Source organism: Macrobrachium rosenbergii, chromosome 45 (assembly GCF_040412425.1).
Source record: "Macrobrachium rosenbergii isolate ZJJX-2024 chromosome 45, ASM4041242v1, whole genome shotgun sequence".
NCBI classification, from domain to species: Eukaryota; Metazoa; Arthropoda; class Malacostraca; order Decapoda; family Palaemonidae; genus Macrobrachium; species Macrobrachium rosenbergii.
This window is the reverse complement of record NC_089785.1, coordinates 2489993-2501785: the sequence shown is the minus strand read 5'-3', so window position 1 is coordinate 2501785 and position 11793 is coordinate 2489993. Positions and strand designations below refer to the sequence as shown.

The 11793-nt window shown below is 41.3% G+C and overlaps 1 protein-coding gene across 1 annotated transcript; it reads left to right on the top strand.

Annotated features, from left to right (window-relative positions):
• LOC136829701 (uncharacterized) lies at positions 1 to 2954 on the top strand. The gene is made up of 7 exons (XM_067088498.1): positions 1 to 629; positions 900 to 1001; positions 1203 to 1227; positions 1393 to 1652; positions 1740 to 2381; positions 2507 to 2641; positions 2675 to 2954. Exons 1-7 carry the CDS (start codon positions 1 to 3, stop codon positions 2952 to 2954), a joined length of 2073 nt encoding a protein of 690 aa, XP_066944599.1.
• The last annotated feature ends 8839 nt before the right edge of the window (positions 2955 to 11793 follow it).

The window sequence follows — 11793 nt, the reverse complement described above, 5'->3', positions numbered from 1 at the left end:
ATGGCAACAGAGGAACCCAGGAGCCCAGAACCATTAGGCTTCTACGTCCGCGACACCATCTCCAGCAGGATGATGTTGGTCAACACCGGGGCCATTAGATCATTATTTCCGCTGTCCAGGGAGGACTGTAAGCGCTCACAAGACCCGGCTGCCTTCCTGACAGCTGCCAACGGGTCCCCCATCCTCTTCTACGGCACCAGTCTCCTGTTGATCTCCATCCTTGGGCGGAGGTATTCTTGGAACTTTGTCGTCGCGGATGTAGGGACCCCGCTCCTGGGTGTGGATTTCCTCGCCCACTTCGGGCTGGCAGTCGACATCGGTTGCAAGCGTCTCCTCAACATCGACTCCTGCCAGTCCCTCCTGTTGGCAATGGGACCCAGTGCGCCTACCATATGCTCCGTCGCCCCCCACCAGTACTCCCAGCTGCTGAAGGAGTTCCCTGATGTATTCAGGCGAGCTCCATCAGGTACCTGGGGGCCCAGCAAAACATGGCATCTACCATCACATAAAGACGAAGGGCCCCCTACACACGCAAGGTTCCGGAGGCTTCCCCCTCGACGCCTTCAGGAGGCTAAGGACGCCTTCACCGAAATGGAGCGGATGGGAATATGCAAGAAGGCCTCCAGCCCGTGGGTCTCTCCCCTCCAAATGGTGCAGAAACCGGATGGCTCCTGGAGACCCTGCAGCAACTACAGGCAGCTCAATCTCGCAACTGAACCTGACCATTACCCCCTGCTGAACATGCAGGACCTCATGGCCTCCTTCCACAGGGCCAAAATATTTTCTAAGTTGGATCTCTTAAAATCTTACTTTCAGGTACCAGTTGCTCCAGAGGATATCCCAAAAGCCGCCATCATCACGCCCTTTGGGTCCTACGTCTTCGCCTTCTCCACCTTCAGCCTGAGGAATGTGGGGGCGACCTTCCAGAGACTCATGGACAGCACCCTGGAGGACCTGAAGTTCTGCGTCTGCTACGTGGATGATATCCTTATATTTTCCAGGTCCCATAAAGAGCACCAGAGGCACATCCGGGCGGTCCTGCAGTGCCTGCAGGAGAACAGCCTCGTCGTCAGGTTTGACAAGTGCACCTTCGGCGTTGAGAAAGCTGACTTCCTAGGCCATGAAATATCCCCGGATGGTGTCCGCCCGCTCACATCAAAGGTTGCAGCCGTCACCAAGTTCCCTGTCCCCACCTCCGGCAGGGCTGTCCAGGAGTTCCTCGGGATGGTAAATTACTACAGGAGGTTCATCCCCGGGATCGCACACACCATGGCCCCCCTGACAGAGATCCTGTAAGGCCAACCAAAATCCTTAGTGTGGGGACCCAGCCAGCAACAGGCCTTCTCCCTGACGAAGGCCGCCCTTGCCGAGGCAACCGCCTTGGCCCACCAGGATCCCACCGCTCCCCTCCAACTGACGACGGACGCCAGTAGCGTCGCATGCGGAGCCGTCCTGGAGCAGATCATCGACGGCGCCCCCCAGCCCGTCGTCTTCTTCAGCAAAAAATTCAACCCTGCGGAGACTGGCTACAGCACCTTCGACAGGGAACTCTGCGCAGTATACCGGGCGGTCTGGCACTTCAAATTCCCTCTGGAGGGTACGCCCTTTACAATCTACACGGACCACCAGCCGCTGGTCCATGCCTTCACCAAGCAGGGGGACGCATCGTCTTCCAGGCAGCAGTGACACCTCGCGGCCATCGCAGAGTTCACCTGCTCAATCAAACACCTCCCCGGCAGGAAGAACCCTGTAGCAGACACCCTCTCCAGAGTCGAGCTCAACGTAGTGCAGCTTGGGATCAACTGCGGAGACCTTGCCTGGGAGCAGGCCGCTAGCCTGGAGACTCGAGCCTACTGCACCGCCATCAGGTCCCCGAAGTGGAGGGACATGGCCCTCACCCCCAAGGGTCCAAAACTCCTCTGCGACATCAGCACCGGCCAGCCTTGCCCCCTGGTGCTCGCCTCCCGCCGCTGCCAGGTATTCGACGTCATCCACGGGCTGTCCCACCCCTCTGGCAGGATGACGACCAAACTACCGATGGAAAAGTTCATCTGGCACAGAATACGGAAGGACGCTAGGACCTGGGCGAGACAATGTCTTCAGTGCCAAACCAGCAAGATAGGTCGTCACACTGAGTCTGGGATAGGCGAGTTTCCACAGCCGGGGTGGCGGTTCGGCCACATACACATTGACGTCGTCGGCCCTCTTCCCCCGTCAGGCGGGGCCAGATATCTCCTGACGATTGTCAACCGCTCAACCAGGTGGCCCGAAGCAACGCCCATGCAGGAAGCCACCGCTAGTGCGTGCACCAAGGCCCTCCTCTCCAGCTGGATCAGTCTGCCCTGGCACGCCTGCTGGGGACATCTCACCACACCACCACCGCCTACAACCCCCCAGCCAACGGCTTGGTCAAGCGCTTCCACAGGTCCCTGAAAGGGTCCCTCATGGCCCGCTGCACCGCTGAGGATTGGAAATACCAGCTGCCGTGGGTCCTCCTCGGGCACAGAACCACCCCCAGAGCCAATAGCGACCTGTACGCAGTGGAGAAAATCTACGGTGAGCCTCTCGTAGTCCTGGGCGAACTGGTCACAGAGGACTGCCACAACCCATCATTCCAGAGGCTTCGCGACATAGTCGGCAAGTTTGCCCCCTATTAGCGGACATACACCGACAGATCAGTCGCCTTCACACCTCCCTGTTTGTCCTCCACCACTCACGTCTTCGTCAGGGATGACGCCGTCCGCCCACCACTGATCAGGCCCTACAGGGGGCCCTTCTGCGTGCTGGAGAGGAATAACAAGGCTTTCTGGCTCGCCCTTCATGGAAAGGACGACTGGGTGTCAGTCGACGACATCAAGCCCGCCCTCCTGGAGGAGGAAACAGACGTCACCGCACCGCACCCTCCGCCTGAGCCGCCGTTTCCGCAGAAGGGCCGCCGCAGAAGGAGGACATGAGGCCGCCCCTGGAAACATCCGCCCACACCTGCAGCCAGCAGCTCCCTCGCACAGCGCAACCCGCTGCTCACTTCACGTAGCCACGGCACTCTTCAACGCCCCAGCAGATACATCGATTAATCAGACGTTACCCACGTCTTGGGGGGGGAGTATTGGCAACCCGTTTTCTCGGCCGCTCCTAGGATAACGGGTTACGCAGGATCAGCCACACCCAATCATTTAAACTGTTTTATCTAAATATTTACCCTTTGCCAACCTGTACGTTATATGTTTCCTATGCTCAGGTATCAGAATGTATTCAACTTCATTATTGTCCATATTTGTAACTCAGCATGTATTTGTTCATTGTATTTACTGTCAAATGTTGTTGACCTCAGGTCACCCTGGCTCTCAATGTACTCCTCGGTGTGACGTCAGTCTGCCGCTATATAAACCACCTGTGTCCTCAATAAATCAGCAGTAACTTTATCCTGCTCATTTCTTTCGCACCTCTTAAAAGTTTGTACCATTTATGTCTTGGATAATATACACAATGCTATAAGGCTTTGATTGTGAGTTAGAATAATATAGCTGAAGTAACCTGGGTGTCGTAGTATAAAACTTAGGCTACGATTAAGTTAGTTTATTTCAAACTGTTTAGGCTGTATGATTACTTATGATTTGAAATGCTACACTTATTCTGAATGAGTCAGAATAAATCAGTGCTGTGACAAGGATCACAGTGATTGGTTGTTATAGCAGTGCTCAAGAAATTTTAAGTATTGTTGTGTTACTTGGTGATAAGGGTAAAACGTGACCAGCTGATGGTGGTGGCCATTTTAGAATTAGTCACTTGTTAGCCTAACCTGAAATGGAGGAGATACTTAAGTGAAATTTAATTTGAAATAAAACCCTATCTTGTACATTGTATATATGTATGTGTGCAGTCAAGGGCACATATATTTAATACAACCGGTAGTGGTCTACCACTGATTAATAATTTGGAGAGGTATGGCCAACTTCTAAATATTATATTTCCTAGAGCGGTATACATATTTTTATGGAACTGGCAGTTTGTACACCTTTTAGTATTAAGAACCTATATATTTTGGTGTTAGTAAATTACAGTCTAAGATGTCTGACATGGACGAATTAAAGAGGAGATGGGGGGAGGGGGGGTTAGGTCTGTGACAACTAACTGGTAAAAAAAGATTGAAAGCTCTATTGATACTGCTTATTTCTTCATTGAGAGACTCCTTGAAGGAATATTTGCAGAAAATCCAGGAATTGTATAGTGAAATATTGGATCTATAGGATCCTGGAGGACAACCTGACCAAATTATGAATCAAGCAGAATATAGCCTAAAGGTAGGCACTGAAATTCATAGACTAAACTCCTCCATCATGAGTCTTCTAGCTGTAAGGGGTGAACCTAGTGCACCGATATTGCCTGTTAAAGCTAGTGTAAAGTTACCTAAATTAGACCTCAAACATTTCGTTGGTCATGTATCGGAATGGAATTCATTTAGGGAATTTTATGAAGTATCAGTACACCAACGTACTGATTTTGAGAAAATACAGTAGTTTTCCTATTTGAAGGGCCAATTGGAAGGTGAGATTCTGGAACTGATATCTGGTTTTAAATTAGAAGGTGATAAATATTTGCAAGCAGTCAATTTGATAAAAGAAACCTATGGCAGAAAAGACAAAATCAAGTTGTGTTTAGTTTGAAAACTCGTCCAAACTGAGACTCCCAAGGCAGATGCAGAATCACTACAAGGTTTCAGAGCACAATTTGAATGCTGCATAAGATCATCAGAAAGTGAAAGTGAACAGCTGGAACTGAGTGAACTGTATACCATCTTGTTCTGCACCAAACTATCTAGTAGCGTAACTGAAATAATAAAACGAAGGTGTGGAGAAGACCGGCCTAAATTTGACACCTTTAAATAATATCTTGAAGAAGAAACACACAATGTGAGGGCTTTTTCACAGACCGAACCAGTGAAAGCTAATACATTAACAACAGTATCTGCTTTCACAGTAGAACAAGGACAATCTGTGAGACCAAATAAAAAAAAAAAAAAAAACATCAGTAAGACCTAAAGAAAATACAAACAAAGCCATGGTAAACCAGTTTTGAGGTTTGCAGAGGCAATCATATATGGACACATTGTAAATCCTATGTAACCAAAGGAGGAAAGACAGAACGACTCAGAACTCTGGGACTATGTTTCATATGCACATCCAATAAACATTTCAATTCCGACTGTAACAGGCAAGGTTGTAACAACGGCTGCACTGTTAGACACCATAGTGCTATGTGTAATCGAAACCAACCAGATAAGTCTAAGGTAGGTGGAGTACAAGTTGACATGCTCTCTCTGACAAATACAGGACAGGGAAATAAGAGGACTAGGAAGTCGATCTTACCTACAGCCACAATAACCATAAAAGGTTAAAGAGGTCGCATTACATGAAAGAGAGGGTTGTTGGATACCTGTGCTGAGAGATCATTTATAAAGAAATCTGCTCTTGAGGGACTCCACTATAAGAGCAAGGGAGTTGTAAATATATCATGGAGAGGCTAAGGAGTATGAAATGATGAACATCGCCGTACCTCACCGGGGTAGATTAATAAATATGGATTGTATAGTGGTAGACGAGCTACCAGAATACACAAAGAAATTCAATGTTAAGATGACCAAAAAGTCGTTGTGCAGAACGAAAATCAGCTTGTATAGGATTCGAGTCTACTTTTGTTAGGATTGGAATCATCCACCTGTCCACAGAAGCGTGTGGCGGTTATTACTGCCGCCTGATTCACCGTGTAAAATTGTAAGGTGCGAGTATTATTAGCATTGTTACTATTATTATTACTGTTAGTAGTATTAGAATGATTAACACTATTTTGGTCCTGGTTATTTGTGTTATTATTGTTAGTGTTTCCTTGCACTACAGTGGAATGGGAATTTAGTCTTGAAATTCGACTTCGTTTAATTGTCGATGGTCTTAAATCGTAATGCGAATGTCTAACAGTGTTCAGTAATTCTTCAAACACTCTTTGCATGGCCACATACACAAAAAAAATTATTCAATCAGAGTACATCAATTATACAAAAAAAAAAATTTTGTTATACTGTACCAAAATTAAAACAATTTGTCAAATTGTCACAAAAAAAAATTAAATTCTCTACTGAGTTCAAGTGCACAATTAAAACTTTGATCAATACAGAAAAGAAATTCTTATATGAAATTGGGCATCATATCATCAAAATTCATCACAATAAGTACACAAAATTTATATATAACTCCTCAAATAATCATCACCAACCGAGTGAGAAAAAAATAACTAATTCCCTATCTAAATTATTTACTAAATAATTAATTTATCATAGAGAGAGTAATGCTGGTATTTATGCAAAAGGAATTTTATTCACTAGAGAGAGTTTTCTTAATTTTCAATTTTATAGAAAGATGCAAAAAAATATATATATATATCTTCACGTATTCACTTTTTAATAGATAGGGCGAACAGTATATTCATTTCTCACTAACTTACGGTGGTTATGGTGATATTGCAAAAATGTTGTGCTTTCACGGCGATTATTTCGCCGCCGTATCCTCGTAAAAAATAATTTCACTACGTCTGCGATGTTTTTCGCTGTGGTTTTCCGCCTTCAGAATCTTGTTGAAAGTTCTGTGTTGTTTTTCTTCAATCACTTCGATGAAACTTCGCAAACACTGGGCTTATTATTGCTGTCGGGGTCTTGTTGATGGTAACAGTTCTCAATATGTTTTTTCTTGCTACTTCGGGACGCACTAACATTGTTTTTATTCACACTCGACGTTCTCTTGTAAGATGCTATTTCTTCATTTAACTTTTTGTTCGATTTTCTATTGTAGTGTTTTATTTCTTCAGATATATTTTGCTCGCCGTCGTAAAAAAATCTAAGTTCGTTTTGTAGAATTTCATTTCACTGTAACTTAAATAATTGCACTGATAATTTCATTAATGTTCGTTTTGTCTCGCCTTCTGGATCCAACTGAAGCTGCCACCATTGTTATAAAAGGATCTTTCTTTCTGTTGTATGTTTTTAGTCTCTCACTTCTTACCTAGGTTTCTTCTAGATGTGTCCCTTAAGTATTGATATCTCTCAGAAAGGCGTATAGAGACGAGATCGGTAATTTCTTCACTTTAATTAGTACTTAGTATTATAATGATCAGTACAAAATTAACAAGTTACAATGATAGAAATGAAATCACTCTGGAGCTATTAACTTTGCTTAGTTTATATGGGGAACACTGAAGCGAGGGGAGACGTACTCTCCCTTGAAGGACACAGCTCTGATCTGTCTCCCCTCTGGCGTTCTCCAGCCTGTTGAACCCCTGGAATTGTTGTTATCTGCAATCTCCACCTCCTTCTAGTCTTATTGGAATGATTTATTAGCAAGGCCTCCCCTTCAAGTAGCTGATTGGGAGGACTGTCGTAGGTGTGATTCAAATCTCTCCTTAGAGGACTTGATTGGAGGTGATCTTAGGAGGGTGTGTGAAAGACCCCTCCCTAGTATGCTTGATTGGATGGTGTAGAAGTACATCACTTTGTCCAGCCCCCAATTTCCTGGAATTTCCATGAAAATGCCTCCTATGAAAGCGGGGTTATAGAACCAGCTGCTGTAAGCTTTTTGGCTGTGCTGACTCTTGATTTGGTTAACTTAATCGTGAGGCCATTATTTCTCACTTTTACGACTGTTTTTATGGCTTCAACACGATATACTGCTTTTCAGTTCATGCAAAATCCTGCCTCAATCAGCGTATTGGAATCACGATAATAACAACAGCTTTTAGGCATTATCACTGTGTTCTCTGCCTCTCTTTTTTTATTCTTACGCATCTCTCCTTCTCTCTCTCTCTTTTTCCTTTTCTCTTTACTATCTAATTTCCCTATATATTCTATATTACAATATATATAATATATATATATATATATATATATATATATATATATATATATATATATATATATATATATATATATATATATATATATATATATATATATATATTTATATATATATATATATATATATATATATATATATATATATATATATATATATATATATATATATATATATATATATATATATATATATATATATATATATATATATATATATATATATATATATATATATATATATATATATATATATATATATATATATATATATATATATATATATATATATATATATATATATATATATATATATATATATATATATATATATATATATATATATATATATATATATATATATATATATATATATATATATATATATATATCATAATCCCAATATTTATACATGATAAGATAGCCCTAGATACAATTCATAATACAATGATCACAGTGATACAATGTCTGTGAAGAAAATAGACCTACAAAAATGTACAATGAGTGTTAAATTAAATACACAAGAATTCTGAGCAAAATGTAAACTTACCATTCAAACCATACACAGGCAAAATAATAAAGATTACCAAGACTCCAGAAAAAATCGCAAAACCTTTACTCATAACAAAACAGCTGCCGGAATACTGTTTCCTACTCTCCTTATAACTTCATTAGATAAAAAAGATTAAAGGATTGCTAATTTAACAATTAAGATCAATGATTGGAAATATTATATTTTCGTATAAAAAGACAAAAAGGGCAACTTCTAAATAATGCTTTCTGTCTGTATGTTGTTAAAGCTATAAAATATATATATAAAGCCTGTGACATTTCCTTTTTCAGTATGATACTGTTAGCGAGTTCTTTTTCCACTTTGATGGGAGAAATTTTTATTGTGAAACTAAGCAGTGTTTCGTAAAAGTAAAATTCAATTGTATTCGACATTAATGAAATATTTCCTTCCTTCAAAGCTGTGAATTATTATTAAATTTTAAGGGTATGAAGGAAATAGACTCTCTTAAACAAGTCTTATTGAAAAGGATGGCTGCATTATGCAAATTTATCTTGTACAGGATCTTTTCTATTTTCCTTATGATTCTCTTTCCCAATGTGCAATGCTTCCAAGAGGCGCAGGCGGCGGTGGTCCGTAGTTCGGTCAATTATTTCCATATTCGTAATTATATCTTTTCTTGCAGTTGTCTGGTTATGGGCTGTCCTGGCAGACATTATCATCGAGGATAATGTCTGGCCCGATGACCCCAATAAAAATATTCATCTGGGCATTTATTACAAGAGCAAAAAGAAGAGCAGCCTGGTGATGCGTAACAATCCATCGCCTCCCCCACCCCCCAGCAGGACCCCTTGAAGAAAACCAACGTGGTATACCGGTACTCATACCCCGTCCGAGGATGCCTCGGTTCTTACATCTGTATGGCCACCATGAGTTTCTCCAAGAGGATTTCCTGCCCGCCCAAGAGGGAGCCATCTTTAACCATGCTACGGACCACCACCGCCTGCGCCTCTTGGAAGCATTGCACATTGGGAAGGAGAAACCAAGCCTCAACATTACGCAGGAAACCTTTCTCCTCCCCACGGCCGCCAGGAGATCTGCACCGAGCGACCCCATAGCGAGCAAGCGAATCAAAATTCCGCATTTGAGGATCGAAATTCTCCATTTCATCCCCAGCACTACAATGCCGCTCGCACGCAAGACAAGCCCCGAACATCAACATGGGATAGAAGGCCCCACCAGAGATGACCTGCCCCAGGCAGCCAATCACAATTCAGCACCGATCAAGCTTCCCCCCCCCCCAACATCCCCCCACACCCACCCCCTATAATTACCGACCGAAGCGTCTTGTTTCTTTACGGGCTGCTCTAGGAGCAAGAGCCCGTGCTGGCACAAGGCCAGCTAAATCTAAAACAACAATCTTGTTTCTCCAGATCCTTCTCAATCTCGCCCAGAGGATGACCAACGAGCTGGTCGAAACAACCTGAAGTAGAACCTGAATCCAGACCACGAAGGAATCCACGGATTTCCGATTGAATATTTCGATAAAAGACTTCCCACATTCCACACACTATCCTTTTTCCAACATGAATATTGGCATGTTGCTGACCAACATCGCTGAGCCTGAAAAACGAATTGTAAGTAAAACAGCCATCCTTTTCAATAAATTTAAAGGGGGTAATACTTTCAGCTTAATACAAATCCCTGTCAGCTGAATTTCCCTGATATATCAACTTAGATTGTATGTCAAAAACTTAATAAATTCCTCACTTACAAAATCATGGTTATATGCCCGTAATACACTAAAAGATATTCAAAATGAAAAAGAGGGATTACATTAATAAGTTTATACATTAATAACTAAAATATCTATGAAAAAATTACAACTGATAAATTCTGGCATAGGCATGTAAAGTACTTGTAGATAAGGGAATGGATTTCAAGAAATGGGTAAAAGGAATCCTTTGTAAAGATACTGACGTAGAAATTAAGTATCTGTATGGAAAAAGTCAGATGATGAATTTGAGAGTAGAACAAAAGATGCACGAGGTTAATTTATAACTAGAATTTATAATAAATAAGGTGCAAATGATAAATGGAAGGAAAAAATAATATTTTGATGTAAGGCTGTGCAACATATTCATCGACAACAATGAGATTAAAAGATATATCAGTGCAAATATTTGGGTTCAGAAAAAGAGGACGAGAATGAAATGTGAAGTGATTTGTTACACATAACAAAATGTTAGTTGGTCACAGAAGAGAGACGCTACAACAACAGTTAAAAAAAATAAGAACTGCTGGCAGGGTAAAGTTATGATGGTAGATGGAAGACTGAAAGGTGGGAGAATGAATGATAATATGGACTGAGGAAGACTGGAGTTGTCTGGTACATATATAACCATTTATTCAAATATTTTCTCCTTTTATGTTTTTTGAAAAAGTGTTTTGGACGCAAAATTTCATCATACAATTTTTTTTCTACAGAATGACTTACGACGATATCTGTCAACATACAGAAAATGGATCGTCTTCTAATAAAAATGAAGAAAGTTTTCCAAAACCAGTGACTCTTAAAGATCGGTAACGTTTATTAGAAATCTTCACTGCAGTATTTCCTTTCTGTTTCTTAAATGACACCTGGATTTTTCGCCAAAAAAGATGATTTCTCCTAAAGCAGAAAGTGAAAGACAAATGACACTTCATCAATTAAACCTTCGCAGGATTTCCATCTGAAAAATTCATTTCAAAAGAAGGAGTCGTTTGTAATGCAAGAGACGCTTTCATTTACCCTATCTCTATTCTCATATTTGGGAATTCCCATCAGAGCTTCCGTCTTTAAAAGAATACGTATCATTTATGAATAAAACTGCTGAATATCATAACAAGAATGACTATTATTATTATTGAAATGTCGTTCTGCTAAATGCCAATTACGAAACCTGTCGGATTATAACCTGTAAAAACTTTAAACAAAAAAAGTGGAAAAATCTGTTGTGTAAACTTACGTCACTCTAATTCCTTCACGTCAGGGCAAGAGGACCTATATATAATGCCATTTAGGTGCAACTTATTCTCTTCAATCACACACACACACACACACACACACACACATATATATATATATATATATATATATATATATATATATATATATATATATATATATATATATATACATGTATGTATACATCACGAAGGAAGCAGTAGGGAAAGCCATCCTAATCATCTACACTTTATTTCCAATGCCGACGTTTTGCGACGAATTCCAAGTCACATTTTCAAGGCTATAAAATATAATATAATTTGCGAACATGAGTACCAAATTAATGCAATGGCAACAGCTCTTTATGTAGTAAAAATATTTAAAACAAAACACCTCATTCTA

Coding starts and splice junctions, on each gene's coding strand:
- LOC136829701 (XM_067088498.1), top strand. CDS start 1: ATGGCAACAGAGGAACCCAGGAGCCCAGAACCATTAGGCTTCTACGTC. Junction 2,382..2,506: donor CATCTCACCACACCACCACC/GCCTACAACCCC, acceptor CCTCGGGCACAG/AACCACCCCCAGAGCCAATA. Junction 2,642..2,674: donor CTTCGCGACATAGTCGGCAA/GTTTGCCCCCTA, acceptor ATACACCGACAG/ATCAGTCGCCTTCACACCTC.